At 40.3% G+C, this 26,224-nt stretch overlaps 1 protein-coding gene across 17 annotated transcripts in view; it reads left to right on the forward strand.

The window, feature by feature from the left end:
* Nucleotides 1-9,342, forward strand: part of CASK (calcium/calmodulin dependent serine protein kinase) — a 225,864-nt gene extending 216,522 nt beyond the window's left edge. For 9 of the 17 annotated variants that reach the window (XM_074814533.1, XM_074814536.1, XM_074814531.1 and 6 more), the window contains 2 exons: nucleotides 1,716-1,799; nucleotides 7,928-9,342. In XM_074814533.1, the coding sequence (XP_074670634.1) occupies nucleotides 1,716-1,799; nucleotides 7,928-8,104 (261 nt within the window). In that variant the 3' untranslated portion in view covers nucleotides 8,105-9,342. Of the gene's footprint in view, nucleotides 1-1,715; nucleotides 1,800-4,109; nucleotides 4,137-7,927 lie in introns of all 17 variants that reach the window. The other 8 variants (XM_074814527.1, XM_074814528.1, XM_074814532.1 and 5 more) reach the window with 1 other exon arrangement.
* The last annotated feature ends 16,882 nt before the right edge of the window (nucleotides 9,343-26,224 follow it).

Genomic DNA, 26,224 nt, shown 5'->3' on the forward strand with positions numbered 1-26,224 from the left:
GTAATCTTGTTCCTAACTGACTGTTGGCTCATATCACTCTTGAGCATTGTCAGAAACATTTATGGAAAATCGCAGATATTGATCCTGTTTGCACAATGACCAGATTAGTGTTGTTACTTTATAAACTTCTTTTTGTATTGTGGTATTTTGGTTTTCAGAATTGGACAGGAAGGAAAATCAAGATCTCAAGAAACACTAATAGTTTTTTCATACAATATATAAAATCTTCAGTGGAAAATTCTGATACGTTTCCTTTGAAACATCCATGTAGTCATTCCTTTCAATTCACAGGGATGTATTTATATGTTTTGTTAACCGGAACAACATTAATATGGACAAACTTGATGTTTATATTATTCTAGCAGATTGAAGGAAATGGGAGGAAAGACAAATTAAAATTGTGAGCAGTGTTATCTACTTAGATTTGCTGCCTTCTTTCTTCTTTGAGAATGGATTCAAGAAGTTCAAATTCTTTAAGAGTTTCATAACAGAAATAAGATACCTGGCTAAATTATTTAGGACAGTTCACATATTATGCTGGTATGCTGCTATTCTGAAAAATAAAATCCCATATTTAACACTTTTCAGGGAGAGGAGCAGTTATAGTTATTTCAAATGGAGCAGCTGCTAAAAGCAAGCTCTCTTGATAAACCTTTTCAACTTGCATTATTCAGAAGCATTACAATTCTCAGAAGCCATTTTAGTCTTTGTTAGAACGTATTTACATTTGGTAATAGCTGCCTTTGCTTCACTTCCTCCAGCATGTGTCCAGCAAGCCTCTTTCTTAACCAGCTTCCTCATACATCCATCTCAGCCCATTAAGGCCAGCCTGTTTGTGGACTTATTCCTAGTTATTTTACACCGCTTGCCTGTTTTTCCTTGGGTACCCTTAGTTATGTGAGTTTTCTTGACTTTCACATATGGGGAGTTTAGAGGAGGTTGACATGGATGGATGGATGGATGGATGGATGGATGGATAGATAGATAGATAGAGGTGGATTTCAAACAGCAGAGACAAAAATCTCCTTAGTTTGGGAAGAGGATAGATTGTGGTTTTTTGTTTGGGTTTTTTAAAAAAAAAAAGAAAAAAATTCTGGAGAAGACAGGAAGTGGAAGGAGCAAAAAAAGACTGACCATTAGTAGTCCTACTTTCATCTTGTCCATCCATTTGAGTTCAGCTGAGGTATGTTTACTTGCTGTCCTGCACTTCAGTCTACTTTGGATCTGTACCAGAGTTTTGTGTATGGCAGCTCTGTGTGTCACTCAGTAAATTATGACTAAGTCAACTTTTTAATGAAAACTTTTTTCTTTTGCGTAGATTTTGTTCAGGGGACTGGTGCTGCATTTACTGCATTAGTGCTATGCTCACTTTTTAAAAACTTCAAACCTCTCATATCACATTTTCATTTGATTGAGACAATAATAAAAAAGTGTTGGTAGGTAGAAAAAAGATGAAAAATTATATTCTAATCAGTATTTATTCTAAAATAAAGTTGGCTCTTTTTCCTATTTATGGCGTGGCTGAATTTTTTTACCTGGTGTTAATCATTCAGTTTAAATGCAAACAGAATTCTGCACTCTTTGAGACTGTATGGGAAGACCCTCTCTGAAAATACTAAAGCTTTCATTGTATCTTTTGCTTGTGTGACTAAACTTATTTCATGTTGATTGCTGGAGGATTCTTCTAAAGTATCTGATGGTTTTTTTTCACCTAGGCATTGAAGGTCCTGAGAACTGCAGAGTTTGCTCCTTTTGTTGTTTTTATTGCTGCACCTACGATTACCCCAGGCATTAATGAGGTATGAAATGTTGCAATCTAATGTCTTATCAAAGACAGAATTAAGGATGAGATTCAAGTATGCAGATAAGACTCTCTAATTATTTCCTTGTCTGTAAGTGGAGAGGCAGAAAGACCATTGTATGGCAGCATTATTAAGTTGATTGAGATGATTTTATTGTTCATTAATTGATTTTTCTAATTCTAAATATGAACTTCACGTTGAAGGATCCACATGATGTACTCTAAAAATACATATTCTTTTCTTTCATTCTCTGCCCTAGCTCAAAGATCCATTTCCAAATCCTTGACAAATCATTAGCACAAATTACTCAATTCTGAGTTGCAGTGCTAGCACTAGATTATAGCTGGCCTGAACTGAAGAAATGGGTATGCATGACTGCTGTCATCCCACCTTTGTATTTTAGTATTTCTTCTATACAGCAAATATATATCAGAAATAGGCTTATTAATTTCAAAGACTGTTCTCTGAGAATTGGAAACTTTGACCAAAGAGGTAATTGCTTGTGGAATAATGTTAAGTATTCATGGAGGTCCACATCCTGAATTTCCTGCTTAGCTTTTATTGAGTACCCGCTCTGCAGATTGCTACTGATTTCAAAGATGATATCAAGCAATTCTGGATTTAGCTCACAACAGGGCAAATGGTATTTATATGAACACTTTATCTGCTCAGCCTTTTTTAAACCATGATATTAAGGTATTTAATCAATTGGATTTGACCATGAACCTGTTCTAAATCTCCTAGATGTCTCCTTGATCACGCACAAATAAAGTAAGAAGCCCTGTCTCTACAGCTTCTTTCTATAGAAATGTAATTACAATATCATAAGTATGAAACTATGACATCACTGCAGAGGCTTGCAGGAAAATAAGGAACAAGCAAACATATTTAAATGCAAATACCCTGAATGATTATTAAAATAGCAAGTGGAGAGTGAAAAATATTGACCTGGAGCTGCAATTTTACTAGCAGCTGAGACATTCTACTAGTTTGCTGTTGCTGAAGGGAGCGATTCTCTCTAACTTGCTTCTAGGACATATACTGCCAGTCTGCACTGGCCAAGGCACTTACCAGATCCTTTAGTGAGCTACTTTAGCTCTAAATTGGATTTTTGTCAGTTTTCAAGCAGCTCACAAAGGCTCTGACAAGCACCAATGCCAGAACAAGCAATGAAAGCATATAGCCAGGAAGAGAGATGGGAGGGGGAAGAAGGATCTTTTAACTTTCACAGCAGTAAGTTATGTCATTTCACTGTGTCTTACGGATCCATACCCTAACTGGTAAATGTCAAGAGTGTGCAGACGAAGATCTCTCAGAACATCACAATTTTCAATGTTAGTGAAGTGACAGTTCGTCGAACTGCTGGTGTTGGTATATGCTGTAAATCAGTACAATCTTGAGAAAATACTAAAAATCTGTATTCTACACTGAACTTGCCTTTGTGCAAGCAAATGGCATGGCATCACTAAAAAATAGAATCGTTCTTAGGATGTGTCAGGCAAGCATTGTGCTTACAGCAGCACTCAGGCAGCCAGGTGCCCTGTGGAATTATGTAATTGCCTGGGTTTCTTGCCTCCATACCTGTTTCTCAGCTCCCAAATAGTCTTCCTTGGCCTCATTCATCTGCCAGTGGTACTTAACTTTTAATCTTCCATAGGATGTAATACAGAGACATTTGGGACAGTTCATATGAGGGAGAAAATGTTTTCCGTGGTACACTGGGAAGAGGACAGAAATGTGCCTTTTATAGTAGTGATGGGGAAATACTTGTTCATGTCAAAGAAATATTAGTAGAAGTATTATGTTCTCAATATTTGCCTTACAAGCTCTTGTGACTAAAGTCTCTGTGCACGCAGGGTTTCAGTCAGGCACATGAACTGCTGAACTGAGGCCACACTTACAAAGCATGCTAATTTATGAATCAATTAAACCTAAGGAAAGGGAGGGTCAGGAAATGGTAATGGCAACAGACCTTACCCAAATACAGGATCCTGTTCTCCATGGTTTACTGGGCTGCGTGAAGGGTGATATGCAAATTGTGTCTGTGTGTCAGCAGTCTGCAAGGCAGCAAACAAGGGTGTGGAGAGTATGTGTTTCATATTTCCCATTCATGCTTCCTTTTCAAAAGGTTCATTTGCATAATGAGTATCCCTTTCTGTTTATCCTCTTATCCTGCTTTGTTTATTTTACTTACACTTTTTGAGAACACTTCTGTAAATGACTGTCCTTTTTTCCCCCCTTACATTTTCTTAAATTTCATCTTTGCTTTTCTTTTCATTTTCCTGCACTCGTACTAACTGTACATAGCTGCCAAAGTGGTGCAGAAAATTGCCTGTAAGTACCAGCTAGGGGCTGACGAGGTAGTCCTGGTTATTTCTGTAGTTTTAGAATGTAGATATGCTCGTTCCCATTCAACATTGTTTTCACCACTGGAATAAAAATTTAATGTAATAATGATTTCAGATATCTGCACTAAAATTATCTGCTAGTCAAAAGAAACTAGAGAGTAGAATCTCTACTCTTACAGCTGTACATGTGAACTTTGTGGTAAAATCAGTGCAGAGGCCTGATCTTAAAAGTATCTCTCTTGAGACACTTTAGCCTATCATAGACCACACAAAATACCTCAGTACTCAAGGACCACACAGCAAGCTCTAAGAGACAAAATTTCCAACTGAATATAGCAGTGCACTGTGTGCAATTCTGCAAAGCACAAAACCAATTTAAATCCTATAGGAAATCTCCCAGAGTGTACCCCCCTGTCTAATCACAAAGAAAACTTAAATCAGGTTATTGCTGTGCTGAAACAGAGAGGAGAGAGCATATCCGGAAACACTGGAGTAGTTCCTCTTTCCTCCAGCTGTTTTCTATATCCCATTGCCCAGACAGCAGCAAAGAGGAGTTGACAGGCTCCACTTTTTTGATCTAATTCTTTATTGAGCCATGTTTAAATCTTTATTGAGCCAAATTCTTCTGAATTTTAGCTATGCTTCCTCCCTTTCTACAGCCAAAGAATAAAAGAAATTTTTCTTAAGAAGTTTGCAGTCTACCAACTGTTTAAATTGAGGAGAATTTCTTTCTGTTGCAGCAAAATCTGCAAAGGCCTGATAGTGTGTTTATACATTGTTCACAGCCTTAGAAGGGAATATTAGTAATTTCTTAGGCTGTGCTTTGACTGTCACAAGTGGCAGCTATTGTCCTATGTACTTTAAGGCCAGAACAAAACAGCCCTCAGAGACTGAAGATATCACTGGTGGCCATTATGCACATGGTAGAGATTTTGTGAATAAAAGCCGTGCTTCACTCCTTTCTGTCCCAGCTGTGGTGAAGGAGAGAAGATTAGGAAAGTGAACCAAATTCTAGTGATGGGAAAGAAAAGTCTTCCGGTACTGGACACACTGCAACTAGACCCACATAAAACACCTGCTGTATTAGAGCTGGAGAAAGAAGACAAAACAGATGTTCTTCTCCCAGTTGTAAACTTACTGAAGCTGCAGCCATTCATTTGTCTGTCTGCAGCTAGCTGAACATTTTGATAAATATCTTCTTTCTTGAGACTATTGAGAACACAACTGCTGGAGAATACTCTTCTTGAAGAATGATCTGGGATGTTCACTATTCAAAATTTAATTATGAAATTTTAGAGAAATTGAGAGGAACTTACTACAGAAAAAATTTTGAGGAAGTGTTAGCTTTGAAGATGAATTTTGGTATTTAAGACTTACAGACACAGAGGAAACACTTAGCCAAGTCTCATGTGGTTTTGAATGTACAAATAGATACTCTATCACAAAGACAGTTGAAATTTGGTTCCAGAATAAAACAAAAAGCAAGAACTGTAATCTCTTTTCTTTTTGCAAAACTTGAGAAAGTTTGAACCTATTTGAAAACTGCTGCAATGGCCTATCCCAAACTTAGTAGTGCCTTTAAAGGTATATGAAAGGAGTAATGTTTTATATTTCTAACAGGCTAGGAAGTTCAGATATTCCAAAATGCAACCCACTTTGATCCCAGTAAAGTTGGATCTAGGAGAAGCCAAGTCAGAAAAATATTAAATTTAGTGAATTTTTGAAACTTAGTTTTGTGGCATCTATGTGTGCAAGGTAAATATTAGAATTGATTCTTCTCTCCCTACCAGTTCTATTTTTTTAAGATTAGATAGATATAAGTTGTTCAGATTTTATATTGTCAGTCACAGTAAGATAGATGCTTTAGTGAGAAAAGTTAATTCTCATATTTGTAGGTAAAGATGACACTGATGGGAAATTCGAATAGCAGTTAAAAAGCTGTGTGTTCTAAGGCTTCGTGGGGGTTTTTCAGGTACCGTTAGCCTTGTGCCATGAGATTAAAACTCTTTTAAAGGTGTGAGATGATTTTGCTAAGACTGGCTTTAAATATAACATTAATCTTAGCTAGATATGTTTAAAGCACTGAAAATATTCTGCTTGGCAAGTATGATTTTTTTTTTCCCTTTGTAGATTAATTTAAGCAGAAAGGTTTAGATCATCTGCTGATAAAAATTGATGTCTTGTTTGGAATCTATGAGAAGTTGGCAGTTTACCTAACTAGGTTTTTGGCTTAAAGACACTAGACCATATGAAATGTTCCACAAAAATATTTAATATTAGTATTGATCCATATTGTCCAATTTGTTAATAGCATAAACTAAATTTGCATGCACTGGTATTTTCTACAGAAGTTCCAGGCATCGCTGGCAATGCATAATGGTCCATACAAGGAGTATCCCTTGTACAGAAGCACATGTGAGGAATATTTGTCTGACTTTGAATGAAATTTGTAGTGATTGTCAGGTGAAGGTGACATCCCCCCCTCGCTGAGGCTGCAGCTTCAGGAGAGAAGCAGAACTGTAACTTTGGTACAGAACTTCTCCTCCAGAAGTGACTGGTTTCATAGCTATAGGGAAGGAGAACTATCTCAGTGCAGGTTGTTCCCTTCAGACCTGAGAGCGGCTGTTCCACAGCTACATGTAACTGTAACTACAAATACTTCGGAAGTTTAAACAGAAAAAAGGGGAGGGGGGGAGTCTCTTATTAGCTGGATAAAATTCCATTCCCGGTATAATTTCTTGTCAAAACAGCTATAAGCGCTGTGTCTGTACTTCCTGCAGCCTAAAACTCTGTTAGAATAAAGTGTATCCCCATTGATTGATGGAGTAGGGTGACCCTGTAGGTACTACAGAGCAGCAAGACATCTATATGGTTCATTTTGCCCCATATCCACCCCAGACCTGTGGGGCAGGAAGGACTTTGTTACTTTCCTGTGGCTATTTCAAGGTTCTTGAAAGCAGCAAATTATTTTTCTTTTTTAAAATTTCTAAAGGAATTTGCAGGAAGAGAATTCAAACTTGTAATTGCTGAAGAGTCCTACAGAGAAGCCTTTTGCATTCTGGCTCTCTCAGAAGGACAGACCTCACTGACAAAGCTGTAGCGTTGCTGGCTGCAGAGTCCAGTAGCGCACCCAGAAAGTAGGATGCACTTGTTTCTGTAAGGACACTGACACAAACCCCTATAGAGCACCAGTCTGCTGTCGCTGGCCCTTCTTGAGCACGGGCTGCACGGTTCATCTTCAGGATCTCACACTAAGAGATGCTGGCAATGGCATGCGCTGAAATAGGAACCACAGAGTAATGTAGAGTGAGAACTTCCATGTCAGTAAATGATTATTAAAGGAAGTAGGCCCAGAAGACTGATGCTGAACAGAAAACATTAACAAAATTGGGAACAGCTGATACCTGACAATATGCCCTCTCCTGTTTCTCATGTTCTTCCCTGGACATAGGCCCAATAGCTCAAATTTGTGCATTTTGTGTGTTTTATTCATATATGGTCTCCGTTGCTCATGTCTTTGCTGCTTTTCTAAGCTTCCATCCTCTGCCTTGCTGTTTTTTTACTCATGTTTTGTCTCAAGTAATGTCAATAACCGAGTTCTGTTTATGTCAGCCATTTTTCTCCCATGTGATTTCCATAGATTTAGGTGGGGGAATCTAAGCCACCTAGGCATCCCTAAGGCCTTTTTGACCAAGCAACAGTAAGAAAGCTGTTGGAGAAGAGTACAAAAGGATCCAACTTGTCTCTCTCCCATTTTCTTTTCTGACTGCCAAACAGGATGAATCCCTTCAGCGCCTGCAGAAGGAGTCTGAAATCTTACAGAGAACATATGCACACTACTTTGACCTAACAATTATCAACAATGAAATCGATGAAACTATCAGGCACCTGGAGGAAGCCATCGAGCTTGTGTGTACAGCCTCACAGTGGGTCCCGGTCTCCTGGGTCTACTAGAACGGTCACGACAGAATTGAAAAAAAAAAAAAGAATCTGTCATTACTGGGAACCACCTCATACATGGAAAACCTCTTCGTTATTGACCTTGTGTCAACAGGTCTTGGCCCCTAGAGACTACCTAGATGTAGTGTGACCTAAAATATAATTATTGTCATGTCCGAATAGATAGGAGGAGGGGGAAAAAAATTAAACACTAATTTAAAGAGACAGTATCTTTTTTTTAATCATTTCTCCTAAACTTTAATAAAATGTATCTTTAAATATATGTATTATTCAGTCCTTTGGAATGTTATATTTTTGGAAATCATAGCTTTTTATTTCAAGGGCCCCTAAAAACTGCACAAAATAGATGCTGCTTTCTATAATCTATTTTAATAGTAATAATAATATGATTCTGTTACCTTAACTTGGGGGTGGAACACTACATTCTTTTTAGAGTCTGATTTTATGGATTGGAATACTTTCCTTTATTTATTTGAAGTAATTAGTCTAGTGGTTATGAAACAAATTCATAAATTTTAAAGGCCTTTTTTTTGCTTTTTTTTTCCCTAGGATAGTATTTTTAAGTACTTTTGTGTAACATCCAGATAATGTGATACTGTCTCTTTGAAGAACTCTGTAAAACTTTTAGAAATTTGAAATTGGGTCTTGACTCTTAATGCATGTGGACAGTCGCAAGCGTTCATGCCGTTGGTGTATCTGTGTTGATAAAACCTGTAATCTACAGCAAAGTACATTCCGTTCATGGGAACACGTACCCAAGGGAATAAAGTAAAATATTATTCTGACTAAGTTGTAAACCTATGCACATCCCTTGCATTTTGGGCAACTTTATAAAAAAAAAAAAAAAACAAACTGATTTTTATTAATAATAATCATGTAGTGAAATGTGTTTGTAATTTTGTCTCAATTTAATTTGTTGTAAGGTGGGAGGGGGCAAATACTGGTTTCACCATTTCAGATCTGTGTTGTCTGAGAGTATTAACGTTTTAATTAAGTTTAAGCAAAGAAATGCTGATTTTTAATATGTATGTAATTGTTTAAAGATGCACACATTTTAAAAGAAAATACTGTGCAATGAAGAAACCAGTTTAGGCATTGCGATAAACTGACTATTCCAAAAGACTCATCTACAACAGCCCTGTAAATTCCTTTAAAAATGGTAATTGACTCTACAGTCTGACCAATTTTTTTTTATTTTAAATATACTTCCTTTTATGTGTTCAACAATTAAATGCTTTTGGGTCCTTCATTTCATCGCAGGGAGTTTCAAGAACAAATCAGTGACTCATACAGTGAGAAAAGGTTTCTTAAAGTCTGTTAAAGAAAGGCCCTTGTAGGGGCACAGCCTGTAGTCTGTTCCAGGGGCTCTGCTCTGCCTGTACAAGCACAAGTTCAACAAATTTAGAATTAGAGCAAAGCCAAGTAAGAAAATTTAACCACATGCTGACCTGCTGTTTTGTTTCCCTTCTTTATGCTCTCACTGGTCCAGGTGGTTTGCATTTTTTTCTGAAAATGGTTAACAGAAGCAAGCATTGCCACCTCTTTTTAGGTGTCAGAAATACAGTGTTCCTTAAAATGATTTATCTTCAAAGCTTGGTTGGCTGTGTGCTGTTGTATGGTATGAAGTTTAGTGTTTATATTCAAATGATAGAGTGTTCTTAAAGGATTTATCCTCGAAGTTGAACTATCAGCTGTAATTGATCTGTGGGCTGTTCCAGTTGTTTGGGACCGCTGCACGTGTAATCAGAAAAGGTTCTCATGGTTGAACCTTTATCATAGGGGTAGTTACCATAAAGTGCATAGGTTACTCATTTTCTCCTGCCTACTCTACTGCAGGTCAGGTGGTGAAATCTCTATTCTTGTAAAATCCTTAGGTAAAATCTAGGTCCATGTGGGCATCCCATCCAGCCTGGTCAGGGGAAGTGTTTATTTTGTGCCACGTTCACAGGACAGCTCGCAGCCTGCAGCACTTTACCCCACCTGCTGAACCCACTCACGGTATGGCTGGCATCACAGTTCTGTGGCTGCATCCCAAAACAAGTACCATAACAGAGTCCCTTGAGCTTGTAGTTTGTGGAGTGCTGGAAACTAACCGACGAGAAACTACCTGCGTGGGCTTTGCATAAGTAAGCCAGTGAGTAAGAGAGAACCTATCAGAGTAGTAGTAGCTGCTCATCTGTTCTGAATTTAGCCCCTATAAAAGGGGATAGGTGCAAACTGTGAACTATTTAGTGATTAAGAGGTAATTTTTCAAGTAGTTGTGCTGTGTCATTTTAGTCCTGGCTGAACCTTAGCAGGTGTTCCTGTAGATCAGCTGTTGCAATGGTAGTATTACACACTAGCTGAGCTCATCGAAGTGACAGGTTCATTCACTCTCAAAACTACCTCTTTTCCCAGTAAAGCACAAAGATGGGAAGGCCTACTGAAAATCAGTCAGTGGAGTGTTTCTGAGTGTTAGAAATACAAACTTCTTCTCTGGTGAGCATTGGTATCTGACGTCAGTGACACATTCTTCATCTCAAATGTTTATGGCATTAAACAGGTAAAGTAATTTTGATAATTTGGGTATAGTCCACCATAAATGTTTTGACTACACACTTTTAACTCTGTTAATGTGAATTTCTTGGAGCTTCTGTGTATCCAGCCTGTAAGGAAAGAAAACTCATAAGGCCCATGAGGGTGCTTCTGCCTTATGTAGATGACAAGAAGTAGTGATTTAATGTAATTAACATGCTTTTCTTCTCTTAAGTGGAGCTACCATTCAGTTAATATTACACAGTAGAAGGACTAACTTGGAGAGCTTAGTTTCTTTTATTCTCACTGTATAGCCTTTATCAAGAGACAAAAACTGTAAAGCACATCAGTTAGCATACTGTCCTGCCTCCTCTTTACCAGACTGTTTTCCTTGTAGGAACCTTCAGTAGCAAAAGATTAACTTGGAACCCCCCCTAGGCTTTAAGTACAGCTGAACCACACAGCCCAGTGAGCTCCATGAACCAGTTTCAGCACAGTCCCAGTCCCAGGAAACACGGAGCAAGCCCAGGACTCCTCAGTCTGCCCAATCCATGCCTCCCCTGCCTCCTGCCCTGCCCAAACCCTTCTGATGCGTCTCTGTTTTGTGTGGTACGTAGAGGGTAAAAGGCTGCCATAAATTCGGCTGTAAGCTTCACTTGCATAGGGAAGATTCATGCAAGTGCAGAGCTAATGTTATGGGGTTTTTTTTTTTTTCAGTCTCCAACTGGAGAAGGGTCCTCCTAGTACTGTAAATATCACTGCATAATTTAGAGTGCCTCTTGGACTTCTCTAAATTTATGCTGAATGTGACCTCAAAAGCAGGCCTGGGATTGGGAAGAAACAAATATTTCTGTTTGCCCCTTTTATACTTTATTTTTGTACAGGGGCTCATAGATTTGTAAAGAAAACTTGATCTATCAGTATGCTGCCTCTCAGTCTGACTGATGCCTGTGATTTCAAGGTGTTAAGTTGGTCCAATAAATGTTCATTAATCTCTGCTTCCATTTACTTAATAAAAGTACACTAGGTTACTCAACGTCTCAGAGTGGTAAGATTATTGCATGGAAATAGTAACCTAGTTTAGACAATTGTGGCCACTGTCGTGCAACCCACAGCATACAACTATTTAAAATCTGAGGAACATTTTTAATCTTAATTTTAAAACTGAATTCTTTCATATGTTTTAGCATTGGTTTTCTTTTTATTTGATTTCAGTCAAGAAGGATGCTGTGCCACTAGCCTCTAAGTGAAAATATCACTACCTATTTCAGAAACTTCATTAGCTTTTTTTGCTCTGTTGTGTTTGAAAGGACAACGTAGAAGATGAGGCGTTACAGCCTGAGCAGTGTTGAACTAGAGTGTATACTTTAAGAACTGGATACTAGAGTCATTAGGAAAAGTTAATGCACAGACTAGCTTCCGTATTTGTTCAATTTTTATTCCTTACGGAAATTATTTCAGAGTGCTATTATTTAAACAAATACTTGGAGACACTGCCAAAACTCACATTTTTTTGCAAATCTAGATCGAAATGTTAGATGCAAACAGTTCTGGTCCCATTCTCTTCCACCGCAGTTAGTCTTCAACATCTTTAGTGAAGGCAGTTAGAACTCAATTTCAGGCTTTAAAGTACTTGGTAGAAGAGGATTTGTGAAAACTACAGGAAAAATACATTTCTCAACTGACTTGGAGTAAGAGTCACCTGGTTTTCAAAGCTAAATTGACAGAGTATGAGCTAAAGCTGACAAAAAGTCTGCTTTCTTTATGTAAAGCATACTCTTTTTCTTAATAAGCCTGTCTCTCAGACTAGTTTCTTCACTGCTTTTAATGAACTGAGAGATACCCATAACTCTTACCAGGGAGACTGCTGCACATTATGTCAAAAATATCTGTACAGCAGGAAATATAGACATGCCTTGTGTGCATACCATGAGGATGAGTGCACAAACTTAAATTAGAGTGTATTTTTTCTAATGCCACACAAAAATTACAAAGCCAGTCCCAACAGTTAAATGTTTGCCATGGGTTTTTTTCACTTGCTGATACACACAGTTAGTGCACCTACAGTAATTTTTACTTTAGTGGTAATTTTTACTTTTACTTTAACAGTCTTCTGTTCCAATGCTGTGAAAGCTGGACTGAAGCAAGTACAGAAGTTTTTTGACTTCTTATGATTTACCCTCAGAGTTAAAGGCTTTCGAAGCCACTTTCCCAGACTTGTACATTACATAAATAATTAATTCTTACCTCAGCAATATGTTTCACATAGCTGTAATCTCAGTTAAGATTTTAGACAGAAAGTTGATCGCTTCTCATGTAGCCTTAACCTTTCTAAGAAAAAATAAAGGGGGATGGGTATGTGCATGTCCATGTATTCTGCCATATCTCTTAGCAACTGCCATGGGAACATCAGTAACTAGCAAATTAAATCTGGCCACATCTCTATCATATGTTCTTATGATTAATATGTAACTGGAGCCTGGTTTTGTGTTGTGGAAGATAACTGAACTAGTAGCACATTCCACACTGTATCCTTGACAGAGTTCATGTTCAGTATTAGCAAGGTAATTGCAAATTTTCCCTCATCAGTAGCCATAGCTAATTTTTCTGTCTGTGTAATGGAAATGCCCAAGGGGAAGGGAGGAATTTGCTTGTTTTTAAGTGTAACTCATGTTGAAACTGAAACATGAGTCTGTTTTTCTCCATTGCCGGCCATCCAGATGGAGTCTTCACCTTCACTGTTTTTCACAAAGTGATTATGGTGGTGGAGCAAGTCCTGAAAACAGTAGGGAGAGCATGCGGATTGTGCTGAATGTCACAGTTAACAAACCAGGGAATATATCAAAATCATGACCAGGCTTTTAAAAGAGAGATGCAGCAGAGTAGGGAGAACTTCATGGCATCAACCCATGCCCTGAACTGCTATGGGACTAATTCATTAACGTATGAAAAGAAATTTAAATAGATGTGAAATAACAGAATTGTCTTATACTTGGGTCCATCTTTGTGTAACTGGGGGTGTGGGGGGCGTGTGGGTGGCATCACAGTAGAAACTTGATTTTAAGGTGCGTTTTCCTGGCAGTTGCCAAACATGCCTTACCCCTCTGTATTACTTAGCATCCTTGTTACAAAAGTTCTTTGAAGATTCATCTCCATATTAACCAGAGGGAGATGTGGAGGAGGGAGAGATTGATGTAGATCGATCATTTTGTATTTTATCTTAATCAACGGTAAATATTACAGGTTACAATAATGTTAACAGCACATAATACTGAATGCTGAAGAATCCATTCCAGGCTCACAAAGAAATTAAGTTTTTTAAACTCAGTCCTTTTTCACCAAATTCAACAATTTAGATGTTTAAGCATCTCCTTACGCTGCCTTACAGCCATTTCTGTTTACTAGGATGGATATAACAAAAGCAAGAGCTCTGTGTCAAAGCTATAACCCAGTAAAGATTATTGTTTAATAAATCAGTAAAGATTTATGAAGTTACCCAGTAGGTGAAAGAAGATAAATTCCACGGGGTTATTTTCTGTTTATTATGAAAACTTTTAAAACTTTTTTTTAATTTAATGTTAGAAAAAAAATACATACAAATAAACTCTGTAATGCATAAAAAGCAGATTAGTCTCAAAAATTCACAAGTTAGTTAATCATGATGTCTCTCCTAAAGTAAAATATTCTGGTTTTTCACTTATCAAAATAAGCATTTCAGTAAAACCTGTGGGGTATTTCCCAAGTGTTAGGAAAGGAAGAGAAGAGAGATCCTGCCTCCAAGAAAATACCCTGTTGATTTTAGCAGCTTGAGCAGCTGCCCCTGCCAGGGTCTGCCTCGGAAGGGTTTTAGTGTCAGCAGTTTGAGGGTTCCAGCCTGCCAACATTGTCTTGTTACAGTTTGTATTTTTAAATTAGCATGACTTCAGGTAGAAAAGAAAAAGCTTTCTTGTGTGTATGTGTTGTTGGGCTCAATGTTTTCCCTCTGGCTGTAATTTGGAGTATTCCTTCAGTATGATATTAATCCATTGAAGGCAATGGAAAGACTCCCAATAATTTCAAGCTTTGACTTTCGGTCTAGCCATGTATTTCATTAATATGTTTTTAACCTATTTATCTGTTTTGATCATTAAAACAATTAGCTTAAAAGTGGGAGGTCATTGAGGGTGTTGCTATTTAAATTTGGTAGATTACTGAATTCAATCCACAGAGCAAGGCAGTCTAAACTCAGACTTGAATTACCAGGTTTTTTTCCTCTTGTCATTTGAAAATCCTTGAACCTCACGTAAGTGATCCACATGCTCTCTTCAAGAGTTCATGTCCAACCCAATTTAGATTTATAAGGTACCTGTCAATAGAAATTAAACAGTAGGACTGAATGAACAAAGAGAAAGGTAAGTTGCCTACAGAGAAAATAAAGGCTCAGAAACAGAGCAGCAGATTTGGGAATGAGAGCTGTGCTTGACTCCAGGAGTCATCTGCTGTGCAAGACAGGATAAGTCACTTCACCTTTCCCTGCATGTTCTCTCCTGCATTGTCACTTGCAATCTGCTTAGGTTGTAAGCCTTGTGGATAAGGACCTGACACTCACCATGTCTTTTAGAGTGTCAAGCATAGGTAAGGCTGCGATGTGATACCAGAATATACGGGTATTAAGCATAGAACCACAGAATGGTTTGGGTTGGAAGGGACCTTAAAGATCACCTAGTTCCAATCCCCCTGCCATGGGCAGGGACACCTTCCACTAGACCAGGTTGCTCAAAGCCCCGTCCAACCTGGCCTTGAACACTTCCAGGGAGGGGGCAGCCACAGCTTCTCTGGGCAACCTGTTCCAGTGCCTCACCACCCTCACAGTAAAGAATTTCTTCCTTTAATCTAAATCTACCCTTTTTCAGTTTAAAGCCTTTACACCTTGTCCTATCCCTACACTCCCTGATAAAGAGTCCCTCCCCATCTTTCCTGTAGGCACCCTTTAAGTACTGGAAGGCCACTATCAGGTCTCCCTGGGGCCTTCTCCAGGCTGAACAACCCCAACTCTCTCAGCCTGTCCTTACAGGGGAGGTGCTCCAGCCCCCTGATCATCTTCGTGGCCTCCTCTGGACTCACTCAAGCAAGTCCATGTCTGTCTTATGTTGGGGACTCAGTAGCTGGACACAGCACTGCAGGTGGGGTCTCACGAGAGTGGAGTAGAGGGGGAGAATCCCCTCCCTCGACCTGCTGGTCACACTTCTCTTAATGCAGTCCAGGATACAGTTGGCTTTCTGGGCTGTGAGTGCACACTGATGGCTGATGTTGAGCTTCTTGTCAACCAACACCCCCAAGTCCTTTTCTGTGGGGCTGCTCTCAGTCCACTCTTTGCCCAGGCTGTATTTGTGCTTGGATTACCCCAGCCCATGTGCAGGACCTTGCACTTGGCCTTGTTGAACTCCATGAGGTTCACACAGGCCCACCTCTCAAGCCTGTCCAGGTCACCCTGGATGGCACATCCCTTCCCTCCAGCATGTCAACTGCACCACACAGCTTGGTGTCATCAGCAAACTTGCACGGGGTGCACTCAGTCCCACTGTCCATGTCATCAACAGAGATGTTAAACAGCTCCGGTTCCGACATCAACCCCTGAAGAACACCACTCGTCACTGGTCTCCACTCAGACATCGAGCCACTGACCACAACTCTTTGAGTGTGACCATCCAGCCAATTCCTTATCCACCGAGTGGTCCATCTGTCAATGTCATGTCTCTCCAATATAGAGACAAGGATGTCATGTGGGACAGTCTCAAATGCTTTGTACAAGTCCAGGTAGATTTAACAACAGCTCTGGTGCTTAAAGCTGATGGTGAGGCTGAATGGTCCCCAGCCCCTGAGCAGTGTTTGCAGGTATAAAGTAATGGTAACATTTGGTGCTCAAATCTGGATTTCCGTAGGTGCTGTAGATACAGATGCAGCACCCACTGTCTGCCCAAAAGACAGGCAGTTTCCACCATGAGATGTAAGTACGTAAGTCAGAGGTATTAAACACTAACTAGCCTTTTTAATACTAAGCTGCATGGGCAACATCTTGTGTAAGATCTTTCATTGACAGAAGCCTGAGAGATGGGAAATTCCCAAGGCTGGAAGAAGGGAGGAGGGCTTTCTTGGCTCAGGGCAGATTCTCACCAGGAAAGCTTCATTGTGCCAAGGAAGCTGCTCACAGAGCTTAAAATTCAGGACCTCACAGTCTGGGGGATGTAGGTAACTTTATAGCTGTTGCTTGTAGCAGTATGTGTATTAGCATGGAGCACATGTCTTATGAAGAGCAGCAGAGGGAACTGGGGTTGTTTAGAGAAGAGGAGGCTGAGGGAAGACCTCATCGCCCTCTACAACTACCTGAAAGGAGGTTGCAGAGAGCTGGGGATGAGTCTCTTTAACCAAGTAATAAATGATAGGACAAGAGGGAATGGCCTCAAGTTGTGCCAGGGAAGGTTTAGACTGGATATTAGGAAGCATTTCTTTACAGAACGGGTTGTTAGGCGTTGGAATGGGCTGCCCAGGGAGGTGGTGGAGTCCCCATCCCTGGAGGGGTTTAAGAGTCGGGTTGACATAGTGCTGAGGGATATGGTGTAGTTGGGAACTGTCAGTGTTAGGTTAATGGTTGGACTAGATGATCTTCAAGGTCTTTTCCAACCTAGATGATTCTATGATTCTGTGATTCTATTTCCAGTTTGAGGGTTTGGGACATTGTTTTTTAAACTGTCTTGTCTTCTCCATCGTGACACCAGTTGCAACTCTCCTTCTCCTGCTGTTTTCTGAATTGTTTCTGACAATCAGTTTGTACTGTTTTAGTGATTTAACAAAAAAAAAAATCCCTCTAAAAAAGGTTGGTTCCATATATGATATACTTGAAGGCAAGGTGGTGGTGGTTATTGGTTGATATTGCCATAAATGCCAAACTATTGAAACTTTACATTTAAATCTTGAGTTTAAGTCCAAAGTTTTAATTATTTAAGTCTTGTTTTTAAAGCTTGGGGGCCTCTTACTGGACTGTAGCATAAAAACATATGAAGTCACATACAAATTATGGTTTTATGCTATAAGACTTCACAAATTTAACATAATCCAACATCATTTTGGAAACATTATGTCTAGCCCAGAGTATTTGCTGTGTTGGTGGCTACTAGTCCATTCCAATAGCATTTATTTTTTAAAGGCCAACCTAAGAAGTCCACATCCCCTTTTCTAAGCATCACTTCCAACTTCAACTTGCTCAGGCTGTAACATCACCAGTAACATAATCCTCTATTATAGTTTTTATTATTAAAAATATTTTATATTAAATTTATGGTTATTTATTATTAAAATAATCTACAGTTTATAATTAATTTTATAATAAAATGTTATTAGGATTATATTGTTATAATACAATAATACAATTGCTTTCCTGCATTTAGTCAGGAGCCAATAAGTAGGGGACAACTGAGGGAAAGGAGTAAGTCTTTTAGAAAGAGAAGGTGAGGTGTCTGAGTGAATTGATATCAAAGTAAATGATCAAAACAATCACCTGCACTAAATAAAATAAGGTTAGAATGAAGACAGAATGCCTGGAAATCCACAAAGGTAGGTTTCATTTTCATTAAAAAAAAAAAAAAAAACATATATGCAGATCATTATCCTGTGAATTGGTTGTATAAGGTGATATTCATTCCTGTGCCAGCAGCCAGCACAAGGTCTGTGCACCAGGCATTGTATACAAAGCTTCAGCAGGCGTGGGGAGAGCTTGGATTAAGGCTAACCATCTGTACAAGAAGGAATTTGGGGGCCAGCAGGGAACTCTGGAAACAAAATTTCAGCCAGAACTGCTGATTGCTGCTGATCTTCTGCTGAATTCCTCCTGACGGGGAATTTTTAACCTGTTGTGAGAGCAGCGCGTAGCCCACTAGGAAGTTGTCCCTGCTCTTCTGGCACCTTGCTTCCCACTCAAAGGACACTCTTACAGAGGTCCAGTTTCTTTGAATGGAGCTGCAAAGTTAGTTTATTTCTGTTTGAAATCTGTATTCCTGACACCATTTCAGCTGTTGCATTGATGGGCAAGCCAATTTGTTTATACCAGTGTAGTAAAAGTAGACATTTCACGTCGTTACCTGACTAAAAACAGTTGGTGGTCTGTTACACCTGTTTACTTTCTCAGGGAGGATTGAGCAATATTAGCCTATTAAATTAGATTTAGGTACATCAGTAGGATTAGATTGGCAAATATTACAGTCGTGGTGGACAAGGAGTTGACACGGGCCCTTGGAAGTGGAATCGCCTCTGTGCTCTGCTGACCTTGGGCCAGATGTGTCCTGAGCTGGACCTTGGGTGTCACAGAGTCCACAGTTGAGACTCAATTATAATGGTTGTCAGCAGCTGCTGGAGGACCCACCACACACAAGGTCTGACCCAAGAACAGGGAAACCCAGCTCCACTCTTAAAAGTGACAACTAGGAGGAAGAAAGTAGAAAAGACCCATGAATCAAAGCTGAACCTCCACATCCCCAGGGGCTCCTCTGGTGAAGGTCATTGTGCCCTGTGGCACAGAGCAGAGATGCCTCACTCATCTCTAGAATTTGTGATCATTTGTGTGCCATAGTGCCCGTGACCTGTGCGGTGTTGGTTAACTGGCTTGCTCACAGACACTTTCAAAGGAGACAAAGGGAGCTTCATAGCTCCCACAAGACTTACCACTTTCTAGGTCTCTCCGTCTAAACAAGACTTACGACCTTCTAGGTCTCTCCTTCTAAACAAAGCCAGTCTTTTCAGTCCTGAATGAGAAATCTTACTTCCATGACTCATCCCGTTTTCTTCTGCCACCAAACTTTATTTCTGCTACATCTCTTCTGAGGTGGCAAGACATAAACTGAACATATACCAGATCAGGCTGTACCACTAAAAGGCACAATAGACTACTGCATTATTGTTTGCTATTTTTTCTGTCCCAGTCTTTATTACTCACAGCATTTTGTTTGGTTTATGTCAGTTGATCTACCAGCAGTTCTCAGGTCTTTCTTTCCCCAAGAGCCCACCCAGCCATGCCTGTGAGCAGTTCAGGTTGTGTCTTCCAATATGTATTACCTTACATACGTCAACATCTACTTTATCTATCACATTGCTCCAAATTACCTGGCTTTCAAGTCATTTGGAATTCATCAAAACCTACTTTAAGCTTTACTGGCCTAAAAAATTCTGCATCTGCAAATTTCAGTGCTACTTTTTACCTATTAAAATAATCAATCATCAGTTTCAGCACAGATATTTACAACAAGCTTTGTCTGACTGCAAGTTTATCATTTATTTCTATACTTTGTCTTCTGACTCTTTGCCAGTCTCATACATCAAGAAAGTGTCTGTCCACATAGTGTCTGATATATATCTTATTGTCACAGCACATTGAGAAATAATCATTCAGCATAGTGAGGAATTGCTACTGCCAACTCCATCCCAATTTATATGCACACAGCTAGTTGTCCTTTGTTACTGATTTATCACATTTGCCCATTTGCCTACTCCTGGCACTGTGCACTCAGCTTTGTTTTCATCATCAAAAGCCCAGAAGTAAAACCCCACTGAGCTACGTGTATTTTTACACCTGCCTGCATGACACAGTTTGCTGTGAGTCCAGTAGATCCTCACCCCACCAGGCTTGTCCCCTTGTCTGCCCTTGCAAAGCCCGAGGCTCCCTAGACCTCTCCTCCCTACTCCCCAGTATCCCTGTGCCCATGAGTCAGCCCTCTGTCTAAGCAAAACAGAAACAAAAATACAAAACCGTTATTCAAAAATGAATGCCCACAGTCCATGTCCTCTCAGCTACAGGCATGTCCTTCAGAGTTCCCAGCGTAATCTCATCTCACCCATTCAGAGCTGGAGCAAACATTTGGCAGACTCAGACCTCGCTGCCTGTACTTCGCTGTCTGTCCTCTGCTGCTCTGCCTGCCACCCAGCTGCTGCCTGGGACAGCCAGGAGGGTTGTGAGGAGCGGAGGTTGCAGGGAAGGTGAGGCAGCTCTGCAGGCAGGGTGTGGGAGCCAGCCCGTGGAGCGGTGCAGAGGGGAGCCCTGACTGCTGTGCTCTGCCTCAGCCTGGCTCCTGCCAGCCCCACAGTTTGCTTCCTTCAGGGCTCACCCCTCTCCAGGGGTTAACAGCCCCCTGGTGCAGCCGTCACCACAATGCTCAGAGAAAAGATTCTCAGAGCTGTGAGGTTTGTGTCCATGTGGCTGCTGAAATCCATGCTATGCTATGGATCTATACTCTCCATGGAGCTATACTTCCCATGGATCTATACTATCCATCCCTGTTGCTACTAATGGGAACAGCCCGTTCCCCATGTTCTCATTCTCCAAGAGCCAGATCAGGAAAACAGTTTCGTCCAAAACTGACCCAGGGACAGCAGTTCCTAATCCAGCTGTCACACAGCTGTGCAAATGCTTGCACTAGCCCAGGAGAGAGGGTGAACAGAATCATGACCTGAGACTGCCACCTCATTTGGGCTACATTGCAGGTCAGGGCTGTGGTGGATTGAATCTCCCTGAAGATCCCTCACAACCACAGCTCTGTGTCCTTGTGCAGAATTGCACTCCTCCTTTCTTATTAGACCAAGGCACAGCTTGATCCTGTTCCAGCTGAAGTCAGGTAACTCCTAGCAGTCATTTTCATAGTACATGATCAGTTCTGATCAGTTGTTAGATGTTTACTTGTTGCTCATCATTTTAATTAAAGCACATAAGTAACCAACTCGGAGGCTACTCATGTATTGTTTCAGGGGAGATGTGGGAGGAGGTAGACAACCTGCAATAATGTCATCTTCAAAAAAAGCTGTTTGCACTAAGTAATGACAAGAGTTAATGACAAAAGTCCTGGAATAAGTACATTTTTACAGTGTGTCTTAAACTACAGTGTAGGGCTTATTTTGCTGAAGTATTTCTTAAATTCAATTGTTAATTTATTTGGGTCCTGAAAAGGACACCTCTCCCTGTACCTTCACACCAGATCCATGCTGACGTGAGTAAATCATATGGTGCAAACCAGCATTTGAGCATGACCTTTCCAATTTAGCTTGACCCCCTTTCAGATATAGCAATTACATTTTCTTCTTATGGTCCCCAGTTTAACCCACTTATGCCCAACCTGACTCATAAAATTTTAGGGGAAATAGCTGGGCTCCTAACTATCAAAAAAAGAGGGAGGGGGCAGGTATTGTTTTTAACTGGGGCATTTCAGTGATCCAGTTTCAAGCACAGCCAGCCTTGCTGCAGCAGCATGATGAGGGCAAGGGCAAGTTTTGGCTTGGAACAGGAACAAGCAGTTGCAACCAGGGAAAAAAGACTGGGGGAAACAAGGTGGGGGGGCAGAAGAAGGACACCTTAAGCTTGTCTCATTGTAAGCCGCCTATAGCTACATCAAGAAGCTCCAGTCACAGATCAAAACCCCCATCTTAGGTGCTGAAAAAACATGAAGTGAAATTAGCTATAAATCAAAAAAAGCAAATAAATAGGATATGCACATGAAGTAAACCATGGGATGGGTGAGTATAGTAAGACTAATGAAGTTTTAGGTCTTTATAAAATGCCTTGGGATTCTTCATAGAAAATATAAGATTTATGCTGCACAAGTTAAGAATTAACTCTAAATCAGTCCTTAAAAGAGAGAGAGATAAAGAGGGAAGTACAATAAAAAACAAAGGATGTGGTGAAGGTCAAAGGTGAGAAAAACTGCAGAAGTAATGAACTTTTTCACATTCAAGGCTAAAACTAACCACAGAGTGCAAGATCAGACTGGTTCAACTAACCACGGGGTCAACAGAATCAGGCTTTGGGCAAGACCTACTCTGTCCAGAAATACCTATTTGCCATATTTGTATTCATCTTTATATTAGCTTAAAAGACCCCAAGACAAAGAGACCTTTTGGTGTCAATCTTGTGCATGTTTAGGTTTTGACCTATAGGTGCTTCTTCATGCTGCTTCATCATGTGAAATCTAAAGCTTGTCCAACAGCTGGCCACTTGATTGTGTCCCTTGACAGAGTTGTTGCTTAGACCTGATGCATTTTCAGTATTAAAATTATTCTGTTACGATTAAAAAAATTAACTACATGTTTTTCTTTAAAGTAATACTTGTGATGTTTTGGGGGGGGGTGTGGGGGGGGTGGTCTTTATTCCACGGTTAACATTTTCCATAAAGCTCTTTTAAAATTCTTTTGGAGGTCACTGCAGCAGATTCTTCAAACTCCACAGGTCTCTGTCAGATTCAGGTCGGGGGAAAGGAAGGACCAGTATTATTAGTGTTTGTGCAACAAACCCATACCTTGGCCCTAAAAAAGCAGGCATTTAGAAAGGTATGCTTCATGTATGTACAAAGCATTTTTTCCTTAACCAAACTAGCCCTGTCTTCTGAAGCTCACACTGGGGCAGCAGTGATCATTACAGGCTATTTTCTTGCAAGGCTTCATATACTCCAAAGGAGGAGCAGCAGTTTTCTGGAACAAACTTTAACTGAGTTGATTTGGTTCGTCTTGAATTTGACAAATTCAAGACAAAAATTATCAGGGAAAAACTCAACAAATCACAATTTAATTTTTATAAGAGCTAGCAGCCAGATGTCATAAAGACAGGATTTAGCTAAAATACATAACAACCCACTTTAAAATTTGCAATGAAAACATTCCCAAGGCTCAGCTGGACAGCATCTGCTACCTTTCTAGCAAAAGTTATCTTTCTTTACAGTGATTCCTCTTGCCTTGGACTTCGTGTTTCTTTCAAAAGCAGAAAAACAATGTAAGAATCCACAAGATAAACCAAATAACCAATAGCTACATTTCACAGGAGGTTACTGGCAGTAGCTGTAAATTTAAACAAAAAAAAAAAAAAGGGCATAACAACATTCGTGTTAAACACTATGACCCCTAAGAATGCAGCACGAGGGCAGAATTCTGAGACCAACAGATGATACCCAAAAATAGATCATTTCTTTTTTCTATTTACTTTGACCACTTCTCCCTTACAATTTAATAGCAACTGTTGTAAAGCTTAAAAAACAGTTACATCAGTGAAGCCCTGTGTTAAGAGGTACCATACATTAAAACAAATTGCCTTCTCCCAGGACATCAGATGCTTCAGTCTGGGAACACCAGCTCTCTGAATAAACTTCAGTCAGGAGGTATATCCTTACACCAGGCAACTCATGACCATCCCTCTTCACTGCTTCAAGTAAATGCCCGGCACCTCACACTGAGGGCAAGATTGGAGAGCACCCACATCACCCTCACAGATGGGTCTTTGCTGAAAATGTTTGTAGTTAGCCCAAACAGACACTGGTTTGGCAAAAGTTTTCAGCCATTGTCTGCCTTCCAGATTACAGGCAGTCAATGCAATCAAAACCAACTGATCAGTCAAAAAAAAAAATTGTTTGAAGGTTTCCTACCAGCTCCTAGCCCAGCATCTCTCTGACCTGGGACAGGGATGCAGAGTCTGTGCAGGGCAATGTATTTTGTAACCTGGAACCCTACTGAGAGGATATTATGGGTGATAGCTAGAACAATGTCCTCCCCCATGTACAGAATCACATCGCTTCAACTGAAAGACATCTACATGAATACCAACAAAACACTCACCCCATCACTGCCAGGCCTTTAGGGGTTTGCCCTCACCACTGCATGGAGAGTAAGACAGCGTAAATTGAGACTGGCATCTCAGTTGGGTTTGTATTTGTATTTGCTCGTATTTGACTACAACGGACATTTAAATCATTGGTGCCCAACATCACTGGCCCTGTTTAACACAGTAAAGTATGATATACAGTTCCCTTGTCCGTCACCTGACACTGCAATCTCTGCTAAACCTACATTTTAAGATGCATCACATTCAGAGCTGCCACTCTTGCAGATAAAACAGATGCATCTTTGAAGCACTAATTAACTTGAAAGTCATACTCAACAATTGCACAGTAAGACAATCTTCAAGTTTAATGTATTTCAGCACAGAAAATGAAAATGTGGGTTATAAAAACAATTCACTCATGAGGCATCCATACTTACAGGAAGTGAAATACATCCAGTTGTGCCCAGTGTCCTACCATCTGTGCCAAGCCTATTGATAAACTTTCCCTGACAGGATGAAATACTGCTCCTGTAGAGGCACCCTTAACATAATATGCCTCTACAGCACTGGGCTGGACTAGGTTTGAAAAACAGCCTTTTATAATACACAGATGAATTTAGCACTTAAGAAGATTAATGGATTCATAAACAGCCTGAAAATCCAAACTTATTGAATTTAGTTCACAGAACAGGTCAAATAGGCATTTATCAAACCATCTGGCATCTTTCTTCCCTGGGGAAAAAAACTGTGGTCGAGCTATGGATAGCTGAGGAGCCATCACACCAGAGGTTTGGTTTTCCCTGTACTTACCTTTCCTCTAGAAATCGCTGGTACTAATCGGAAAGCAGTAGATCTTTTTGGACAGAGTGCGGCAGCCCAAAGCAGATTGCCCCAAGGCACGTGTCCTGAAGCTGCTGGAGATGCCACCTTTTTCCTGGCAAAAATGTGTAAGCAAAAAAGCTTCCCTGTCTCACATGGCAGCTGCTCCGGGAGTTCATTTTGTGCGTGAGCTGATGTTGGCTTTCAACAGAGCTGTTTACCCTATGGGCTGTGGGACTATCCCTGGGGTTGGTCATAGAGGCACTGGGGTGCCAGGGCTGCTTGAGGCCAAGGGCATTAACTCTCGCTCCAGGCTGACCTGGCCTGGCCAGCGTGAACAGACCTGACCCAAGGCACCTTTGCTGAAGCATTGAGCCCTTTCTGAAAAAGTTTTATCTCCCCAGTTCTCCAAGACAATCACAGATATAAGGCGGCACAGGAGCTGCTACGAAAAGGTCTTCATGTGTTGAATTTGTACATTACCCACCATTTTTCAGTCATTCAGTGCCTGAAGTCCATCTTCAGCTGGTCTGTCCTTTGCATACATTTTTGGCTACTCACCAATGTGTGACTGGGGGAAGGGCCAGAGGCAAAGACAGTTACCCTCAGTTGCTTTTAGCCAATGTGTTGTCCGTACTGAACCACCACCTTAGGAAAGCATGAGCCAGGGGCAGTTCACCCTCTGCCACTGGTGCTCCAGCACCTGCAGGGACCGAGCCAGGGCAGGGGTGGAGATGACATTCATGTTGAACTGCTCATGAATAGGCGGGGGGGGGGGGGGGGGGGGGGGGCGGGGAAAGGTTTAGCAAAATGTTTGAAAGGGTTTTTTAAAGTCATTTCCATTTTTATTCCTATGTCATGATGTTTTAGCAGTAATGAAGGATTGTATATGTTGTATCATTTCATATGAACATGTACACCATGGTATGGTAAGCCATGTATAATGAATTAATATGGTTAAAATATCACAGAACTGTATTTCTATATAGTCACATTTTTTAAAGCATTGCTACTTAATACAAATGTAAGCACAGTCATGTTCTAAGTAAAAGTGTCTATTCTTTATGCTGCAATAAATAGCTTGCCATTTGCTCTAGACCATAAAAAGGACATTCATGTGTACCCATTTGAGTAGCCTATAAAAAACGCAGCAGAGTGATTCAACGATCTCAAGAAAAATT

This window comes from Strix aluco, chromosome 2, assembly GCF_031877795.1.
Source record: "Strix aluco isolate bStrAlu1 chromosome 2, bStrAlu1.hap1, whole genome shotgun sequence".
Classification (NCBI taxonomy): Eukaryota; Metazoa; Chordata; class Aves; order Strigiformes; family Strigidae; genus Strix; species Strix aluco.